We start from the raw sequence: 20,955 nt of genomic DNA on the forward strand, positions 1-20,955 counted from the left end.
GTGGCACAGAAGCCCCCGTCACCTGTCTCTGAGCCTCATGTCCTTCAGTTTCCCATAATTAAGATTTTTTTTTAGTCTCCTTAAACTGTCTTACATCTTTTTAATTATTAGCAGGCCAAAATGAGAATGGAGCAAGAAAACCAAGTTTTTCTCTCCTAAATTCACTTCTGCTGTATGATTCGATCTACACGCTTCAGACCCCAAATCTAATGTGAACACAGAGTTGGGGATCAAGAGGAACAGCAGCTTCATTGATTCACCGGCAAAGGAGGCCTCAGCAGGTCGGTCCAGCAAACCTGCCGCAAACCCGGAGAAGGGGCTGGGGTTTCTAGGGCAATAGAGAATCTCACCAGTTTCCGCAGGAATTGTGTCTGTGCTCCCTGCCCTGTTCACTGTGTTGTCAGGGTGGAACCAGGTTACTGAAACAAAGAACGGCTGAGAAAGGTGGGGAGAGGCGAAGTGTCATTTAGTTTGAAATGGAGTCTCCCTGAAGCATTAATGCAGCCATTTTAATTTCTGTTCAGCTTGATGCTCTTAAGTGGTTTCCATTTTAGTCACCAGGACAACTGTAGGAAGACCACTTCATATGTTCCAGTGAGAAACTATTTGGTATTTTCTAGAATGGGTAAAATAATGAAAAAGGCTAAAACACCATATTTCATGGAGAATGTTGAGGAATCCGAATTCTCCTATATTCCTGATGGTATGGTAAAAGTACATTCAGTTTGGAATACTATTTTGGAGTTATATATGAAAATAAACATTTACCTAATAAAGGGGATCATTTTGTTCCTCTAAAATACATCTTTAGCCTAAGGATTATATTAGGCTGGTATTTTAAAGAAAGGGAAAAAGCAAAGCTCTGAAACCCAGGTTTCCCTTTGTGAGAGACTTTGCATTGATAAGGGAAAACTTCATTTTAAGGGTGTCTCCCCCTGTGTAGCGGAAAGAGGGAGAAGGTTTCAGTCTCCAGAAACTCTGATCAGTGGAGAAGACGTGGATCTAAATGTGGTCAAAACCACAGCCTTGGTTTCCCTTCTTCTCGGGCTCTCCTCCCCAGATGCTTTCCAATAGCATCACCTGTGCAGTTTCAAGAAGAATCTTATTTGCTGCGCCTCCCCCTCAAATTCTACCCATCCATTTGGTGGAAACAACATTGTTGCATTACTAAGGGTGGCAGGAGATTCTCAGTGGGCCAGAGGTTAAGCACAAGGGCTTCTGGTGGTTTTATGGGAGTGGAGAGCAGAGTTTGGCTCACGGAGAGGTAGGGTGGTCTCTGCTGCGTGAGTCTGGGAGGGTCAGGTCCATGCAGTGCACGGTCCCTATGCTGAAGCTTAATTTATGGGCATTCTGTGGGAGGGGAGCCCCCTGAAAGCTGAGAAGGAAAATTCAAAGATTAGTATGGCAGTAGGAGCTTATTTGAGTAGCTCCTGACACAATGGAGTAGGAATTTGAGCCTTTTCTGTGCTTCAGTGTCCTGCCTCCAGGGAAGCAGTTTTGATAAGAGAAATCCTTGTTCTCAGGAAGCTAACCCATCCAGCAGGGAATCCCTGTCTCGGCCCCAGGCCCATTCTGGATTTTCCCCCCTTTCCCGCCATCCATGGCCACAAGAGTGGCACAGATGCGGAAGTAAAAGTGTATAAACTCCCCCCTTTGTTTGTGCCCCGGGCTCAGACCCTGGGAGAATAGTCACCCTCCTCTGAGCCTGCTGGTGTTAAATAAACTCTGATCCCCATGGTCTCCCAGGGCCGCTCGGTTCTTCTGCAGGATCCAGCCCAGTCCCAGAACAGTTTCCAAGTGCACAGGCTCTGTTGGTGGCCTGAAGGGCATTTTCTCCTGATGCTGCTGTGATTTCGCTGCAGATATCTTGTGAGAAAGAAATCTAGAGGAGGAGGTGAAAGAAAAAATGGCCAGTTCTCAGGTAAGCCTGGTGTCCCAGGAAAGGCCATGTCATGTTTTCCTCCTGAAATTCCTCACTTTTAGAAATTGCAAATGTTGGTTCCTGTAGTTCTGATGTTTCTCCCTTCTGTTTTCACCTATTTTGAAGATCTTTCCAGAAATGATACTCAAGGCCAGGTCTATAGAACCCTTCTCCTCTGTATCCCAGATTCTTCTCTCCCATGTCTCCAACATGCCTTAAAACAGGACAGCAGAAGCTGTCACTGGGAGTTAAAGTCCTGCAAGCATTGAAAGTAGTTTCTGAATGACAGACACACAGGGGGAAGCCTTGCGTCTGTGATTCTGCTGCTACTAAGGTCTGGTCCAGGGCTGTCAGTGAGGGAAAACCTTTCTCCTTTAGGTCCCAAGTGCTTGCTTTTCTCAGCACTGTGTAGCCCAGGGCTCAGAAAATCAAGAAATGAACTCGATGTATTTGGGTCCAGAATAACTCCAGATGTTCTCTGAGAGAATAGTGTGGGAAGTGGGGTTCTTGAGACTTGCCCTTTAGAAGGTGAAGTAGGTGATAGGTCCCCCAATGATGGGTCCGTGATCAAAGGAACGAGACTGATACAAAGCAAAGTTCAAGCAAAGCTTTATTTTGTGCCAAGCATCGAGAATCAAAACAACCGGCAGGGACTGCCTCTTACAGAGAGAGTGGCCCCTCCCAGCCTCACAGACTTTTATAGAGCAAAGGCCATGTGGTTGAACCTGGCCACACACAGGTGGCCAATGAGATTGTAACACATAGAGAAAGTTGCATTGTCATGCTAGGTCACACACGGGTGTGTGACATTTGAACTAGCCTACCACCTTGGTCAGAATTGGTACCCAAAAATGCATCCAAAAGGTGAGGCCCACACTCCTTGGTAACTAGGAAGACAGTATGCACCCCAACTGATTGGATGTCTCCACCTGGCCTGACTCATCCTGGAATTCGGGCTCTGTTATCTCCACCTGACCTGACCTCCCCTAGTATTTGGGCTCTGTTATCAGGGACTGGTCTACTATATTTTACTGGTTTCCTGGACTTGCTATTAAATAAGCTCCCCTGGGGAGGGGGGGCAAGGTCAGTGTAAGTCTTACTGCATAAACAACAAAATCACTGTTTAACCGAGATGGAATCTCTCTGGCTAAATATGCCCTTATAGTAGGTATTTTATGTAAAATACACTAGTTAAAATACACTAGAGGGGAACCTGGGGGCTCAGTCAGTTAAGCCTCAAGACTGTAGATTTCCCCTCAGGCCTTGATCTCAGGATCCTAGGATGAGCTCTTCCTTTGGTTGCAGGCTCAGCTGGGAATCGGCTTGAGATTCTGTCCCTCTCCCTCTCCCTGGCCCTTGCACTAAAGTGTAAATAATCTGTAATTAAGACTATACTGCCTCGGGGCGCCTGGGTGGCTCAGTGGGTTAAGGCCTCTGCCTTCAGCACAGGTCATGATCCCAGGGTCCTCAGATTGAGCCCTGCATCGGGGTTTCTGGTCAGCGGGGAGCCTGCTTCCTCCTCTCTCTCTGCTTGCCTCTCTGACTCCTTGTGATTTCTGTCTGTCAAATAAATAAATAAATCTTAAAAAGAAAAAGTTTATACTGCCTCGTAGGGGACATAGAAACTCTGTTGTCTAAATGTGGTGTCTCTGCCGGTCAGGTGGGGGCCCCAAACCCGGGTCCATGATTGGGTGGAGGAAATCAAGTGGGATTGAAGAGTTCACCTGAGGCAGAACCACGCTCCTCGCAGTTCTGGGAATATCCTGCGGGAGGCAGGGGGCAGGTGGCAGAGGAGAGAGAGGCTCTGTGCAAGGAGCAGTGGGTTTGGTGGGGGCCTCTTTTTAGTGCTGGAAGGTGAGGGGTTAGGGGGCACAGGGAAGTTTCCCACTTCTGGGCACTGTCCCTGGTTGTCAGTAGTTCACTGGTTAGTTCAGGCCTGTGGCTCCCTTGAGGTGAGGCCCCTGATGGGTCTGTCTGGGATCAGCATGGGGGTCACTGGGGGCCATTCTCCATGCCTTTGCTCAAGCCCACTTGCCTCACAGCAGCCCCTACAGAGACTCTAGGTGATTGAACTGTATATATATCCTCTGTTTTCATGAGATTCGTATTCTGAATTCCTGTTTTCAGACCACAAAAAAAATACCAGTGATGGTGTGTCCTTGCGTGTGCCTTAGCATGAAGATCACTTTTCTTTATCTCCTCTCCCCAAATGCATGTTGGCCATCATCCTACATGCATGTCCTCCACTGATACAGATCTGCAGGATCTTCTGTCTAAGGTTTCACTCAACAGTAGTAAGTGATCTCATCATCACACCAGACGGGCCCTCAAGGTCCTGGGAACCTTGCTTTCAGCTTCCTCAGTGATGGCTGTGCTCCTGAGCCACTCACCATGATAGTGCAGACTGAGTTCCTGCTCACACCCCAGTGCAGCGCCTCTGACCTGTGGGGCCTGTGCCTGTGCATCATCAGGAAGACCACAGCTTTTTTACTGAAGACCTCTCAGTAATTGTTTCTTCATCATCCACTCCCATGCCCCCAAGATTTCACATCAGAAACATTTCAAGTATGATCTTTCTTGACCACTGGCTCCTCTCCTGCATGCCAACAGTTTGCAATGGACAAAGAGGGCCATGACTTCTGCGTAGTTGATAGAGTTGACTTCTGGGAATGAAAGGAGTGAATATTCTCAACTAGCAGCCCTCTGACTGATAGGCTTTTCTTTTACTTCACACCCATGTCAGGGAGAAGGAAAGGTAAGGTCTAGTTCTTTGTGGTGACACTAACTTCCTCTTCCATCTTAGGGACCATTGTGAACTCTGTCAATGGCCACTTGATGACTGTGGTATTTATTACAGGAACTGATGACATTTAGGGAATTCTCTCAGGAGGAGTGGGGACACCTGACCCACGCTCAGCGGCAACTGTACAGGGATGTGATGTTGGAGAACTACGGACATCTCCTCTTCTTGGGTGAGGAAGTCTCCTTCCAGATTTCCCAAAGCCGACTGAGGGTTTTGTTCCTTCCTGTGAAGAATGCCTCTTGGGAGATTTCTGTCTGAATGACTGGAATTCAGATCCAAGCAGAAAGGGAAATATGTAGGGGTTTGTAGATGGAGAGAAAAATCTTCACGATATTTTTTTTCCGCCTTGGCTTCTCCTTCCTCCAGGTAACATCATCCCTATTGTAGATTAGTGGCAGTTCTCAACATCTAGTGACAGAGAACGGTGTTGCTCACATCTTAAACTGAAATTTTCAGGGCGCCTGGGTGGCTCAGTGGGTTAAGGCCGCTGCCTTCGGCTTGGGTCATGATCCCGGCATCCTGGAATCGAGCCCCACATCGGGCTTCCTGCTCAGCAGGGAGCCTGCTTCCTCCTCTCTCTGCCTGCCTCTCTGTCTACTTGTGATCTCTGCCTGTCAAATAAATAAATAAAATCTTAAAAAAAAAAAACTGAAATTTTCCCTGCTTATTACCATGTCTACTACTTGGAAGTGGAGGTCACGATGTGAACACTGGAAATGCCTTCTCTGTGTTCTAAAAGGACTGTTGGGCAACATTTTTTGGGAAACCATTTTCTAGAATTCTACAGTGTCCCTTCTTCTCTGCTGAACACAAGCCTGATGGGAAGTTAGAATCCGCAGCAATAGTCACTTTTCCTTTTTCCTCATAAACATGTCTCACTGTGTCAAAGCCAGACCAGATTATGTTTTTGGAGCAAGAGAAGCATCTCTGGGATGTGAAGAGAAAGGAAACCATAGGCTTCCATCCAAGTGGGTGGGAATGAATGAGGCAGATGACAGAGGGGAGATCCAAGTCTGATGGAGGAAGGTAGACCTTAAGCTGTGGTTTGAATCTCTCTCCTTGAAAGATTAGTTGGAGGCATGCCCAGGTTCTTTTTTCTCTCTCTTCCAGAGAGACATCTGCTCTCCAACATTATGAAGCTCTTAGATTTCTCTAGGTATTCTCCTTCAGCTCCAGTGATGGTCTGTCATGTCCACCAGGAAGGTCAGGAGACAGCTTGGAGGGAGAGTGCCCCCTAAACTGAGAGCTTCTCCAGGTGGGTCAGATGGTTGGACATTTGCCTTCAGCTTTGGTCATGATCCAGGGACCTGGGATAGGGCCCCGCATCAGGGTGCCTGCTTGGCAGGATCCTGATTCTCCCTCTCCCACTTCCCGTACTTGTGTTCCCTCTCTCACTGTGTCTCTCTCTGTCATATTAATAAATTAAAAAAAAAACTGAGACTCAGGAACTTCATCAGATAACAAAGCACCATCCAAAAATGGACAGTGTGTAGTTTTATTTCCCTTCAAAAGTTTTTTTTTTTTTTTAAATATTAACTAATACAGGGATGCCTAGGTGGCTCAGCAGGTTGAGCCACTGCCTTTGGCTCAGGTCATGATCCCAGGGTCCTGGGATCGAGTCCTGCATCAGGCTCCTCGCTCAGCAAGGAGCCTGCTTCTCTGTCTGCCTCTTCCTGACACTCTGCTTGTGCTTTCTCTCTCTCTCTCTGACAAACAAATAAAATCTTTAAATAAAATATTAACTATTAAAGAAACTTCCACTCTCTGTGTTCTATTCCTCAGTGGTGGAACAATGTAATGTCTCTATTTGTTTCCTAATCTTCCCACATAAATAATGCTATTGGGGAACTAGAGTATTTAGAACTCAGATCTTGTAGCCTTTAATAAAGCCCCAGTCATTACCTAACTCAAAAAATGAGCTGTATACTTATTGTCAATAATGTTATGTGTATATTTGCATGTATTTGGATATCATACATACATACTCTGTGATTCCTACTGCTTAAGTTCTTTCCTTGGTGAGTGGTCAGTGAATGTTGCATTCTGTCTAGATGAGTGTCATCAACACAGAATTAATTTCATCAGGTATTTGTGGGCGAATTTTGTTTCTCTCTGCATGAGAGAAAAGACTTTCTGGAATCAAAAGTAATTTTGAAACATTTTATAGCTCTGTACTGTGTTTTGGTATTAAATAAGAAATATATATTTTACCTTTAATTGTAGTATTATACCATGACATGACTTGGTACATTCCTCATTAACTTTTGTGTCTTCTGTGAGTATTTTCATTGTGGTTACCTTACAGATTGCTTAAAACAACTTAGAGGTAAAAAAAAAAAAAAAGATTTTAAATCTCATATCATCAATTGCACACAAAACTCTTCATCCCGTCTCCACCCCTGCAACCACTTTGTTACCGATATCACAGATTCTGTCTTTAGGTCGTGTGCCTTACTACCTACATCAAAGATTTTTATACTTTTTTAGAAACAAAATTCTGTAGCAGAAATAAACGTCAGGGATACCTAATTACAACACTTACAACACTACAGGTTTGTGTAATTATCTAAATATTTATATTTAAAAGACAGTTTTGTGTCCTCGTGTGGTTGCAGTTTGCAGTTTCTGTGCAGAATCCTTTTCATTTCATCAAGAGTGTGTTCCTTTTACGTGTCTCAGAAGACAGGTCTACTGGTAAACGTAGAGCAGTAGAATGTCTTCATTTCTACTACTGTAGAAAAGAGTTTTGCCCGATAAAGCATGCTTAGTGGCCATTTTTTATCTTGCAGTACCTGAGTACTCGATGCCAGCCCCAGTCCTGTCAGACCCACTGGGAATCACAGAGGAGAAGCTTGCAGTCTTTCCCTATTTAATAGGTTAGATTTCAGCTTTTCACACATCTATGGCTTCATTAGGTTGAGGAGTTTCCTTCTCTCTCTCCATTGAGTGTTTTTAATGTGACAAGTTGTCCACTGTGCCCATATTTGTATTCTGTCTCCCTTAATATGATCATGTCATTTTGATCTTCATTCTGTTAACGTGGAGTCTTCAAGTTATGGTTTTCTATATGTTGGAGTGCCCTTAACTCCTGGACTGTTTCTTACTTGATGATCTTGTAAAAAGGGAAAATGTGCTGATTTTTCCACCAAAGTATAAAAATCCTTGATATAGGTAGTAAGGCACGCTGATTGTTCCACCACTGAGGAATGTGCTGGTTTTATTGTGGACTTTGACTATTCCTCACAGGTAGAGTTTTGCAAACGTTGTCATTTGTAGTGTCTTTGTCTAGCTTGCATGAGCTGGTAATGCTAGTGCCACAGACAGAGTGTTCTGCTAGTTTCCCTGATCGGCACTCCTTGGAAATGTTTGAGGAGATTTGCAGTCCTCTCTTCTTCAATGTCTGTCTGTATATAAACCAAATTCATCCGGCACACAATTTTTGTTTGTTGGGAGTTTTTTCTTTTTTTCATCCTTCATTCTGCTTTGTGCTTATAGATCAGTTATTTATTAGTTTTTTTGAATGATGGAGTCTAAATTGGTTATACATTTCTTTTGAAATTCATACTCATCTTTTGGTATGAATTCATGGGCACTGATTACCCATTGTTGCCTTTATAAGAACTTTTATTCCAACCATCATTTATACTGTATCTACTTTTACTTCTTCACCTCTCATTTTAGTCAGTCTTTTCTCTATTATTCTTAACTTAGTTCATGGGTTGTCAATGATGTTAATCTTTTCTGACAAATGACTCTTCCTGTGGTTGATATATTCCTATTTTTTTTTTTTTTTGTAATCTGTTTGGTTCATTTCAGTTTTTTGTTTCAGTTTCCATCATTCTGCTAATTTTGCACTCATGCGACCCTTTTCCTGATGATTAGATATAAAGGAAATTGATTTTTGAGGCAGCAAATATGTGTGACCATACTGCAGAATTATATATTAGGATATATGGTCAGTATGTTGTGTGCCATGTTATGTTTCCATGGAGAAATGAAGTCCTGATGAGTCCTTCTCAGCCATCTTTCTGATGTTGTCTGATTGACTTGTTGCTTCTATATTAGCATTCAAAGGTATATTCTTCTGAATGTAGTAAGTGCAATGATTTTATTTTATTTGAAATCTTTCAGCTATATCTTCATCTGACATGCAGAGTTTTCCCCTAAAGTGCAGCATAGAAGGTTCTTTCCAGAATGGACCAATGCACAAATACAAACATAGTGCTGTTGAGATTTTACACTTATGCACAGACTGGGGCAATGATGGGGACAGTGAAGACCATCAAAGAAATCCTGAATGATACACCCAAACCAAGGCAATTGCCCTTAAGAGAATCTCAATGCCCCAAATGGTGAGGATATAAACTGCTGTGGAAAGCCTCCCTTTTTAAGTCAACTGTTTCTGCAGAGCAGTGTGTTTCTGTCAGCACAAGCTCCAACCAGATATTCAAACATAGCTATTCGTGGACAGACCATTTGGAACATTTGAAAAGTAACCTAGTTCCATGGTGAGAATAATGATTTTGAGCCAATTTGAAGATAGGATTGACCTGTCCTTTCAGTCAACTATTTCTGATCATCAGAGATTTAGAAATGAAGAACAAAGTGCTCAGTGGGATCCATACAAGAGGGGCTCACAGAGGAGTCAACCCTCCAGAATGACCAGAGAGTTTCCACTGGAGTCAGAATTGCTCAGTGCACTGAATCTCAGAAAACATTGAACCAGGGCTCCAGTGTTCACTGATATGTCAGGGCTAGGTTTGCAGAGAGCCATTATGAATGTGATAAATGTAGGGAAGGCTTTCATCCAAGCTCTAACATAAGTATACATAATGGTCACCGTTTGGGACACAGTCCTCATAAATGTAATGAATGTAGGAAAGCTCATAAACCACCCTCCAGTTCTGGTGATCATCAGAGAATTTATGAGGAAAAAAGCCCATTCACATGTAATAAACCAGGGACCATGTTTAGTCAGTCATCAAGCTTAACATCAATGAGATAATCCCTTGGGAAAAGGAAACTTACATTCTTAAGGAATGTGGTAAATCCTTGGACTGCCACTCAACACTAGCTCAACATTAGCAAATGCATACTGGAGAAAAAAATGAAATATGAAGAAGGTGGTTAAACCTTTAAGGACTGTTCATCAATAAATGGACATAAGCAAATCTGTACTGGAGGGAAACTTTACCAATGTCAAGAATTTGGAAAGTCACTTAACCACAGCTCAAAGCTTATGCAATATTGTAGAATTCATACTGGAGAGAAACCTTACCAATGTGAAGAATATGGGAAGGCCTTTAAACAGAGCTCAGGGCTGACCCAACATCAAATAATTCATACTGGAGAGAAACCTTACAAATGTCAAGAATATGGCAAGACCTTTAACATTAGCTCAAGGCTTACTCATCATCACAGAATTCATACTGGAGAGAAACCTTACAAATGTAAAGAATGTGGCAAGGCCTTTAACTGGTCTTCAGAACTTATTCAACATCCCATAATTCATATAGGAGGGAACACTTTACAATGTCAAGTATGTGGTAAGACCTTTAACTGGTCTTCAGACCTTACTCAACATCCCCAAACTCATAGTGGAGAGAAACCTTACCAATGTCAAGAATGTGGAATGGTCCTTAGCCAGGCTTCAGCCCTTATTCATCATCATAGAATTCACAGTGGAGAGAAACTATACCAATGTCAAGAATGTGGCAAGTCCTTTAAACAGTGCTCTGCGCTTACCCAACATCACATAATTCATATGGAGAAAAACCTTACAAATGTCAAGAATGTGTGAAGGCCTTTAAGTCGCCCTCAGAGCTTATTAGACATCAAATAATTCATACTGGAGAGAAACCTTACCAATGTAAAGACTGTGGGAAGGCCTTTACATGGCTTTCATCACTTACTAAACATCACCGAATTCACACTGGAGAGAAACCTTACAAATGTCAAGAACGTGGCAAGGCCTTTGTCCAGCAGCCACACACCTTACTAAACATAGAATTCATACTGGAAAGAAACCTGACAAGTGAATTTAATGTGGCAAAGCTTTTAACATGCAAACAACCCTCACTAGACATGAGAAAATTCGTACTGGAGAAAAACCTGCAAATGTAATGTATATGAGAAAATGCCCAAGGACTGCTCCTCCCTTACTGCATATCCGATTTTATATAGGAGAATAACTGTACACAGAGAGAGCATGTGTTTGACCTCTCAAAGGAACTCCCAACTTACTTAACATCATAGTTACCATATAGGAGTAAAACTAAAATGTAAAGAAAATGGACAAGCCTTTTTTGGAACTTAATCCTTACTCAGTCTCACAAAAATGCATATGAGTTTCAAACCCTTGTAACATAATGTGGGTAAACATTCATTTTAATATACACTGAATATTATGCACCAGAGAGTGCATTCAGGAAAGTAACTCGAATGGCATAAATATTTAGAAGACTATTTAATTTCACCTTAAATTCCAATAAATGTAACATAAATCAAGTAAAAAAATACTTTATCCACTCTATTCAGGCATTACTCTGTATGAAAATAGGGATTATAAGGAAAATCCAAACATTTAGAATGTGTATATGTTATTCTGCTTCAACGGATTTAGTGAATGGACTTTTACATACGTATAAGGGATTTCAATATTTTTATGTTTTACATTGACCCTATGTGACTTTTGTGACTAACAATATTCATGTATTTTACTCTGAAATCTCTCCTGAGAATCCCTTTACTCCTGCTGAATATGGAAGAGCATGTGGCTGATTGTTGCTCCATCAAAGATACCAGATGCCCTGCTACATTAAGTGGATGCATGCATGCTTATTTTTCTATGGAAGATTTAGGACCATATAATATACAACATACAAGGAAAATCTTTGTGGAGATGCTTATGGTTAAAACATTGATGTAAGTTACCATGAAGCAGGTGTTCAGAACACCTACTACTCCATGTTTTAAACTAAAGAACTTCCTCAATATTAGAAATAGAAGGTTTTACTAATTGTTCTTTAAGAAAAAGGAGGTGGCAGGCAGTACACTACCAAGGCGTCTTTGTAAGCACCATCGATTCGTAGTATGACTTGATGTGATTAAATGAGGAAATCCTGACAGATGAGAAGCAGGATAGCTAACCCTTCCCTACAATGCCATACCATTGAACATGCAAATTTCTTAGGAATGTACCTCAGTCCTGAAATTTTTGGAAATAGGGACTCCCACATCCTTCTGACAACACGCGAATGCTACTGCACATGTGTATTTTGTATTTCAAATGGTGACAATAGACTGGATTTGAAATGCATAACTTAGTGTATGTGTGAGCTTAATATATTTTCATTAATAAAATCTAGTGTGTTTTAACATATGGATATGGGTGTGCCATGAATGATGTGTTATCCTACCTCCAGTGTTAATCTCTTTCATTGAAGGTTGCCCGTTAATGACGGAATCAATCACCTGTTTGGCACTGAGTAAAACAATATACCTAATAATCCATTTTCCCAGTGGTTTGAAGGTTTCAGAGATATGTGACTGTTTAACCCCTAGTCTATGCTATGATTTTCTCCTCTTTGTGAATATGATGATATTACAGTGGGTGTATTACCGAGGCATGTAACATAAAGATATTGTTGGTGTTTTAGCTCATGTACTCCATGTTGCTACTACTTGGCATCGATTTTGTGTAGCTAGTAGTTTTGTCAGGGCCTTACACTGACAGGAGCCCTTCTCATTAGTGCATTCCCCAGTCAACACACAGCAGGGTCACAAGTTAGTGGAAGATCTGATAGGATATTTGTACTCTGTCCTTATGGCCCACCATCTCTCCTTTCTCTTAATGCTTTTCCTCCCATGTCCCACAGAGAACACTCCCCCTCCCCCAGGAATTCCCTAAATATTTTAGTCAGAATGGCATATTCTGGACTTAGACTTAGGACTCCATAGCTCTGCACCATGGCCCCAAATGAAATCATGTGCACCATGTTCTACACTGAGTGTTGTTTTGATGTGTCTATGAAGTATACATGCGCCTACGACCATGATATGTGTGTCATAGATACCCCTTAAGAAAGAGAAATCTATCCTAATAGGAGTGGTGTTGTAGCCCAGGGAAGAGACAGAAAATATTTAAGATGAAGAATTAGCATGTAGAAGAGGAGAAGGGTCCCGAGTTGCCCAAGTGACTCCTTAGATGTCGAAAAATAATTGCTACTTGTTTTAGGTCCTACTTATCTCTAGATCTTCAGTTGTATTCCCCCTCATTTTTCTTTCCATCTGCAAAGGCACCACAGCCATTCTTTTTTCCTGTGCTACAGAGACAATGTCCTCAGATAATGCTTCATTGAGATTACATAGATGGAAACCAATGGGTATTAATTCAGACATTTAGCACGACGATGTGAGATGTGAATCTCAGTAAAATTTGAGGAAGGCATTACCCTTACTAAGAATAACAAGACCTATTAATAGGAAATGTGAGGAACTCTTTACAGTGTGGGAAGAGAATAGGAGGTGGCTCCCTTTAGTCACTGTAAAGACACAGGCAGCTCTTGCTGGTGTCATCTGATGAATACATGTAATGGGGAAACAAAAGCCATTTTTGCCAAAGGTGGTTTTCTCTGGCTAGGGAAGTCCTGTTTTATCTTGATGATTTGATTGACCTCCTGTGTCTTCCTGAGGACTAATGCTGTTGGATGTCAGTGATTACTGTACTTCCCCTGGCTAGATCTGTGACAAGGGATGGAGGAGGTGTTGGAGGATGCAATCATGTGGGCAGCTTTAAGATGTCATGTGGTTGAATAGATGTTTGAGATGAAGAAGCCTTCTGGGCAGTGGAATAGGCCAGATCAGCAAGGCATGTGCTATGGTTGCTCCCAAGGCCTGTTTCCCAGGTACTTAACCCCAGTGTAGGTAATAAGATCCATTGTGGTTGGGTGATCCTTCAGGGAAGCTCCTTCCTACTGTGCGGGACCTTCCTCCCTTTCCTCAGCACCATAATGGTTGTCGTTCTAGGGGTACCTGGGTGGCTCAGTTATTAAGTGTCTGCCTTAGGCTCAGGTCATGAGCTCTGCATTGGGCTTCATGTTCAGAGGGAAGCCTGCTCCCTATCCTTCTGCTACTGCTTGTGTTCCCTCTCTCACTGTGTCTGTCTCTGTCAAATAAATAGAATCTTAAAAGTGAAAGGGTCCGTGACAAAAGGACGAGACCGATACAAAGCGAAGGTTAAGCAGGGCTTTATTTCGCGCCAAGCATCAAAAACCGGAACCCAACGTTCGGGGTCACCTTTCACAAAGGAAAGTGACAACCTTCTATTCTCATAGGCTAGTTTTTATAGAACAAAAGCCACATAGTTGAGCCTGGCCAGTGAGAATGCTGCACACAGAAAACGTCACACAATCATGCTAGGTTTTGTACGGGCAGCCAATTGGATTACATTTTACCCCATGATAGTCACTTAACTCAGCCTATGACCTCGGCTAGAATCAGCGCCTTTGGCTGGTGTCCAAAAGGCAGGGGCTCACACTCCCTGGAGGGTAATATGTGCGCTTTCCCTTGATTGGATGTTCCCCTCTGGCTGGACATGTCCCTGTATCTGGACTCCGTTATCTCTGGTCAGCATGACATGTCCTGGTATCTGTGCTCCGTTATTGGGGCTATTTGGCCATATTTCACCAGCCAGCTGTATTTCACTGGTTTTGTTTTTTAAGCGCTTTCTCCCTGGGGGAAGGAGTATGTTCAATCTAAGTTCACTACCTATATATTGGGGATGGCTATTCTATGGGGATGAAGCCAGTACTGACCAAGTAGGCCCTTACAAAAAGAATAATATTTTTATTGCGGGGTAGGAAAAAATAAATGAAACAAGATGGGATTGGGAGGGAGACAAACCATAAGAGACTCTTAATCTCACAAAACAAACTGAGGGTTTCCAGGGGAATGCCAGGAGAGGGTGGTGGGGTTGTTATGGACATTGGGGAAGGTATGTGCTATGAAGTGTGTAAACCTCATGATTCACAGACCTGTACCTCTGGGGCTAATAATACATTATCTGTTAATAAAAATATTTTAAAAAATTAAAAATTAGAAAAGGGAGAAAAATATTTTTAAAAATATAAAGAAACTGGTGGAATCATTTATAATCTACTTCTGTCTGCAAGAGCCCACCCCCTTAAGCGCTAAGCATGCAACCACCTCCTTCAGACATTAAAAGTATAGCTCTTAGGTGCTCTGGGGGTGAGTCAGTTAAGGGTCTCACTTTGGCTCAGGTCATGATGTGAGGTTCCCAGCACATAGCCCTGCAGTGGGCTCCCTGCCCAGTGGTAAGTTGTTTTGTCTCTCTTCCTCTGCCCATCACCACCCGCCACCAGGAGGGCGTCTCTCTCAAAGAAAAGAAAAAAAAAGAAGTGTAGCTCTTTCTGAGCACAAGTCCCACCCACATGCTACTTCAATAAACTTATTAAGTTACACCATAAAACATCACAGAAGTTCTTCCTGACCACTGTGCTGAAGGATCCAACAATTTTGTTATCCAGAAACCCAAGCTGGCTGCCATTCCATTGAAAAATCAACTCCAGGGGCGCCTGGGTGGCTCAGTGGGTTAAAGCCTCTGCCTTCAGCTCAGGTCATGATCCCAGGGTCCTGGGATCGAGCCCCGCATCGGGCTTTCTGCTCGGCGGGGAGTCTGCTTCCTCCTCTCTCTCTGCCTGCCTCTCAGCCTATTTGTAATCTCTGCCTGTCAAATAAATAAATAAAATCTTTAAAATAAAAAATCAACTCCAAGAAATTTACCAGGCCTTCAGAGTTTTGAAGGAGCTTTAGGACAGTGAATCAGGAGGAGGGAAAAGGACAGTCTGATACAGTTCTTGATGGCCTGTGCACTCACTGTGCCTCCTACGGACATGACAGAGGTGCTTGCAGGATGTGTATGTGTCCCCAGGCATGGCTGTGTCAGAGGATGAAATTACCAGTCCTTCTTGTAGACAGTATGTGATATATAGATGTACAGAGAAGAGTTTACTCTATTCATGGAAAGGTGCACGCAGAAACTTAAAGGCTATTAAGTTGGCCCAAGAGGCCAAGGGAGGGTTTCAATTTAAGTTAGAAACTTGTCTTGGGGCGCCTGGGTGGCTCAATGGGTTAAAGCCGCTGCCTTTGACTCAGGTCATGATCCCAGGATCCTGGGATCAAGCTCCGTGTCAGGCTCTCTGCCCAGCAGGAAGCCTACTTCCCTTCCTTTCTACCTGCCTCTCTGCCTACTTGTGATCTCTGTCTGTCAAGTAAATAAATAAAATCTTAAAAAAAAAAGTTAGAAACCTGTCTTCAAGGTTTGTCCTGTAATACAAATGGCATTATTGCCTTCTGCTATGATGCTGAGTTATGTGTGTGTGTGTGTGTATGCGCGCGCGCGCGCAAGAGTCAATTAGATGGGGGACCTTTATTAGGAAGAGAGAGGATCATGATGTGGGAAACAAAGGCAGAAGAAAGCATGCTAATAATATCCTTATACCTACAAGTCATTGACAAATCCTTCAAAGAGGCAGAGTGACATTCCTCCAAGGACTTAACTGCCATGATGTTAATAGGTTGCTAATGGGAAAAGACAATCTTTTTTTTTTAATTTTTAATTTTTTATTTTTTATAAACATATATTTTTATCCCCAGGGGTACAGGTCTGTGAATCGCCAAGTTTACACACTTCACAGCACTCACCATAGCACATACCCTCCCCAATGTCCATAACCCCACCCCCCTTCTCCCAACCCCCTTCCCTCCAGCAATCCTCAGTTTGTTTTGTGAGATTAAGAGTCACTTATGGTTTGTCTCCCTCCTAATCCCATCTTGTTTCATTTATTCTTCTCCTACCCCCTTAACCACCCATGTTGCATCACCACTTCCTCATATCAGGGAGATCATATGATAGTTGTCTTTCTCCGCTTGACTTATTTCGCTAAGCATGATACGCTCTAGTTCCATCCATGTTGTCGCAAATGGCAAGATTTCATTTCTTTTGATGGCTGCATAGTATTCCATTGTGTATATATACCACATCTTCTTGATCCATTCATCTGTTGATGGACATCTAGGTTCTTTCCATAGTTTGGCTATTGTGGACATTGCTGCTATAAACGTCTGGGTGCACGTGCCCCTTCGGATCACTACGTTTGTATCTTTAGGGTAAATACCCAGTAGTGCAATTGCTGGGTCATAGGGCAGTTCTATTTTCAACATTTTGAGGAACCTCCATGCTGTTTTCCAGAGTGGTTGCACCAGCTTGCATTCCCACCAACAATGTAGGAGGGTTCCCATTTCTCTGCATCCTCGCCAGCATCTGTCATTTCCTAACTTGTTGATTTTAGCCATTCTGACTGGTGTGAGTTTTGATTTGTATTTCCCTGATGCCGAGTGATATGGAGCACTTTTTCATGTGGCTGTTGGCCATCTGGATGTCTTCTTTTCAGAAATGTCTGTTCATGTCCTCTGCCCATTTCTTGATTGGATTATTTGTTCTTTGGGTGTTGATTTTGGTAAGTTCTTTATAGATTTTGAACACTAGCACTTTATCTGATATGCCGTTTGCAAATATCTTCTCCCATTCTGTCAGTTGTCTTTTGGTTTTGTTAACTGTTTCTTTTGCTGTGCAAAAGCTTTTGATCTTGATAAAATCCCAATAGTTCATTTTTACCCTTGCTTCCCTTGTCTTTGGCGATGTTCCTAGGAAGATGTTGCTGCGTCTGAGGTCGAAGAGGTTGCTGCCTGTGTTCTCCTCAAGGATTTTGATGGATTCCTTTTTCACATTGAGGTCCTTCATCCATTTTGAGTCTATTATCGTGTGTGGTGTAAGGAAACGGTCCGATTTCATTTTTCTGCATGTGGCTGTCCAATTTTCCCAACACCATTTATTGAAAAGGCTGTCTTTTTTCCATTGGACATTCTTTCCTGCTTTGTCGAAGATTAGTTGACTGTAGAGTTGAGGGTCTATTTCTGGGCTCTCTATTCTGTTCCATTGATCTATGTGTCTGTTTTTGTGCCAGTACCATGCTGTCTTGATGATGACAGCTTTGTAATAGAGCTTGAAGTCCGGAATTGTGATGCCACCAACGTTGGCTTTCTTTTTCAATATTCCTTTGGCTATTCGAGGTCTTTTCTGGTTCCATATAAATTTTAGAATTGTTTGTTCCATTTCTTTGAAAAAGATGGATGGTACTTTGATAAGAATTGCATTAAATGTGTAGATTGCTTTAGGTAGCATAGACATTTTCACAATATTTATTCTTCCAATCCAGGAGCATGGAACATTTTTCCATTTCTTTGTGTCTTCCTCAATTTCTTTCATGAGTACTTTATAGTTTTCTGAGTATAGATTCTTTGCCTCTTTGGTTAGGTTTATTCCTAGGTATCTTATGGTTTTGGGTGCAATTGTAAATGGGGTTGACTCCTTAATTTCTCTTTCTTCTGTCTTGTTGTTGGTGTAGAGAAATGCAACTGATTTCTGTGCATTGATTTTATATCCTGACACTTTACTGAATTCCTGTACAAGTGATAGCAGTTGTGGAGCGGAGTCTTTTGGGTTTTCCACATATAGTGTCATATCATCTGCGAAGAGTCATAGTTTGACTTCTTTGCCGATTTGGATGCCTTTAATTTCCTTTTGTTGTCTGATTGCTGAGGCTAGGACTTCTAGTACTATGTTGAATAGCAGTGGTGATAATGGACATCCCTGCCGTGTTCCTGACCTTAGCAGAAAAGCTTTCAGTTTTTCTCCATTGAGAATGATATTTGTGGTGGGTTTTTCATAAATGGCTTTGATAATATTGAGGTATGTGCCCTCTATCTCTACACTTTGAAGAGTTTTGATCAGGAAGGGATGCTGTACTTTGTCAAATGCTTTTTCAGCATCTATTGAGAGTATCATATGGTTTTTGTTCTTTCTTTTATTGATGTGTTGTATCACATTGATTGATTTGCGGATGTTGAACCAACCTTGCAGCCCTGGAATAAATCCTACTTGGTCGTGGTGAATAATCCTTTTAATGTATTGTTGAATCCTACTGGCTAGTATTTTGGTGAGAATTTTCGCATCTGTGTTCATCAAGGATATTGGTGTATAGCTCTCTTTTTTGATGGGATCCTTGTCTGGTTTTGGGATCAAGGTGATGCTGGTCTCATAAAATGAGTTTGGAAGTTTTTCTTCCATTGCTATTTTTTGGAACAGTTTCAGGAGAATAGGAATTAGTTTTTCTTTAAATGTTTGGTATAATTCCCCCGGGAAGCCGTGTGGCCCTGGGCTTTTGTTTGTTTGGAGATTTTTGATGACTGTTTCAATCTCCTTACTGGTTATGGGTCTGTTCAGGCTTTCTATTTCTTCCTGGTTCAGTTGTGGTAGTTTATATGTTTCTAGGAATGCATCTATTTCTTCCAGATTGTCAAATTTGTTGGCGTAGAGTTGCTCATAGTATGTTCTTATAATTGTTTGTATTTCTTTGGTGTTAGTTGTGATCTCTCCTCTTTCATTCATGATTTAATTTATTTGGGTCCTTTCTCTCTCTCTCTCTTTTTTTTTTTTTTTTTGATAAGTCTGGCCAAGGGTTTATCAATCTTATTAATTCTTTCAAAGAACCAGCTCCTAGTTTTGTTGATTTGTTCTATTGTTCTTTTGATTTCTATTTCATTGATTTCTGCTCTGATCTTTATGATTTCTCTTCTCCTGCTGGGTTTAGGGTTTCTTTCTTGTTCTTTCTCCAGCTCCTTTAGGTATAGGTTAGGTTGTGTACCTGAGACCTTTCTTGTTTCTTGAGAAAGGCTTGTACCGCTATATTTTTCCTCTCAGGACTGCCTTTGTTGTGTCCCACAGATTTTGAACTGTCGTGTTTTCATTATCATTTGTTTCCATGATTTTTTCAATTCTTTTTTAATTTCCTGGTTGACCCATTCATTCTTTAGAAGGATACTGCTTAGTCTCCATGTATTTGGGTTCTTTCCAAATTTCCTCTTGTGATTGAGTTCTAGCTTCAGAGCATTGTGGTCTGAAAATATGCAGGGAATGATCCCAATCTTTTGATACCGGTTGAAACCTGATTTAGGACCGAGGATGTAATCTATTCTGGAGAATGATCCATGTGCACTAGAGAAGAGTGTGTATTCTGTTACTAGGGAAAAGACAATCTTGACCTGAACTCCCCAACCCCCACCAGGATCCTGTAAGTCTACTTTAACATAAAACATTTCCTTTGGAAACTTCCCTTTTCTCTCAAACCCTCTAGCTACGTATTGGTAAACATCCTGCAAGCAGATGGCCGACAGATAAATATCAGAAGGGTCCCATGACTAAGGGGTTTTGGTTGGTAATAAATGACCTTTTCCCAAGAACTGATAGCCCCCTCAAGGTCCTGAATACCTTGCTTCCAAAATTCCTTAGATACTTGTGCTATCCCAAACCCCCTCCAACTCGAAATTATATAATGGGCCACGCCTCATAACAGAGTGTGGTCTTTCTGCCCCTGGGTCCTGTCCCCATGCTTTCACAAAATCACCTTTTGCACCATAGACATCTTGAGAATTCTTTCCTTGCCATGGGTATCAAACCATAACATTCTTTCCTACATGGATACCAGGGATTAATAGTTTATATCACAAACAGTTGTCTACCTATAACAGACACATGAAAGAATGTTCAACATCATTAGCCAGTAGGGAGATTCAAATCAAAACCACATTGAGATACCACCTTACACTAGTTATAATGGCCAAAATTACAAGACAGGAAAGAAGTTTTGGAGAGGATGTGGGGAAAAGGGGACCCTCTTACACTGTTGGTGGGAATGCAAGTTGGTGCAGTCACTTTGGAAAACAGTGTGGAGATTCCTTGAGAAATTAAAAATGGAGCTACCCTATGACCCTGCAATTGCATTCCTGGGTATTTAACCCAAAAATACAGATGTAATGAAATGAAGGGCCATTGGAACCCCAATGTTCATAGCAGTAGTGGCCACAGTCACCAAAGTGTGCAAAGAGCCAAGATGACCTTCAACACCCGAATGGATAAAGAAGCTCTGGTCCATATATACAATGGAATATTATGCCTTCATCAGAAAGTATGAATGCCCAATTTTTGTATCAACATGGATGGGACTAGAGGAGATTATGCTGAGTGAAATAAGTCAAGCAGAGAGAGTCAGTTATCTTATGGTTTCACTTACTTGTGGAGCATAAGGAATAG

General features: G+C 42.0%; 2 protein-coding genes across 2 annotated transcripts in view; one reads left to right on the plus strand and one right to left on the minus strand.

The window, feature by feature from the left end:
* LOC116579132 (zinc finger protein 11-like) overlaps positions 1-20,955 on the minus strand; it is a 1,039,038-nt gene that overhangs the window by 79,572 nt on the left and 938,511 nt on the right.
* Positions 1,874-20,955, plus strand: part of LOC116579165 (putative protein ZNF720) — a 794,777-nt gene continuing 775,695 nt past the window's right edge. The window contains exon 1 of the mRNA XM_032324161.1: positions 1,874-1,921. Coding sequence (XP_032180052.1) covers positions 1,907-1,921 — 15 coding nt within the window. The 5' untranslated portion in view covers positions 1,874-1,906. The remainder of the gene's footprint in view (positions 1,922-20,955) is intronic.

This window comes from Mustela erminea, chromosome 19 (genome assembly GCF_009829155.1).
Source record: "Mustela erminea isolate mMusErm1 chromosome 19, mMusErm1.Pri, whole genome shotgun sequence".
In the NCBI taxonomy this organism is placed as follows: domain Eukaryota; kingdom Metazoa; phylum Chordata; class Mammalia; order Carnivora; family Mustelidae; genus Mustela; species Mustela erminea.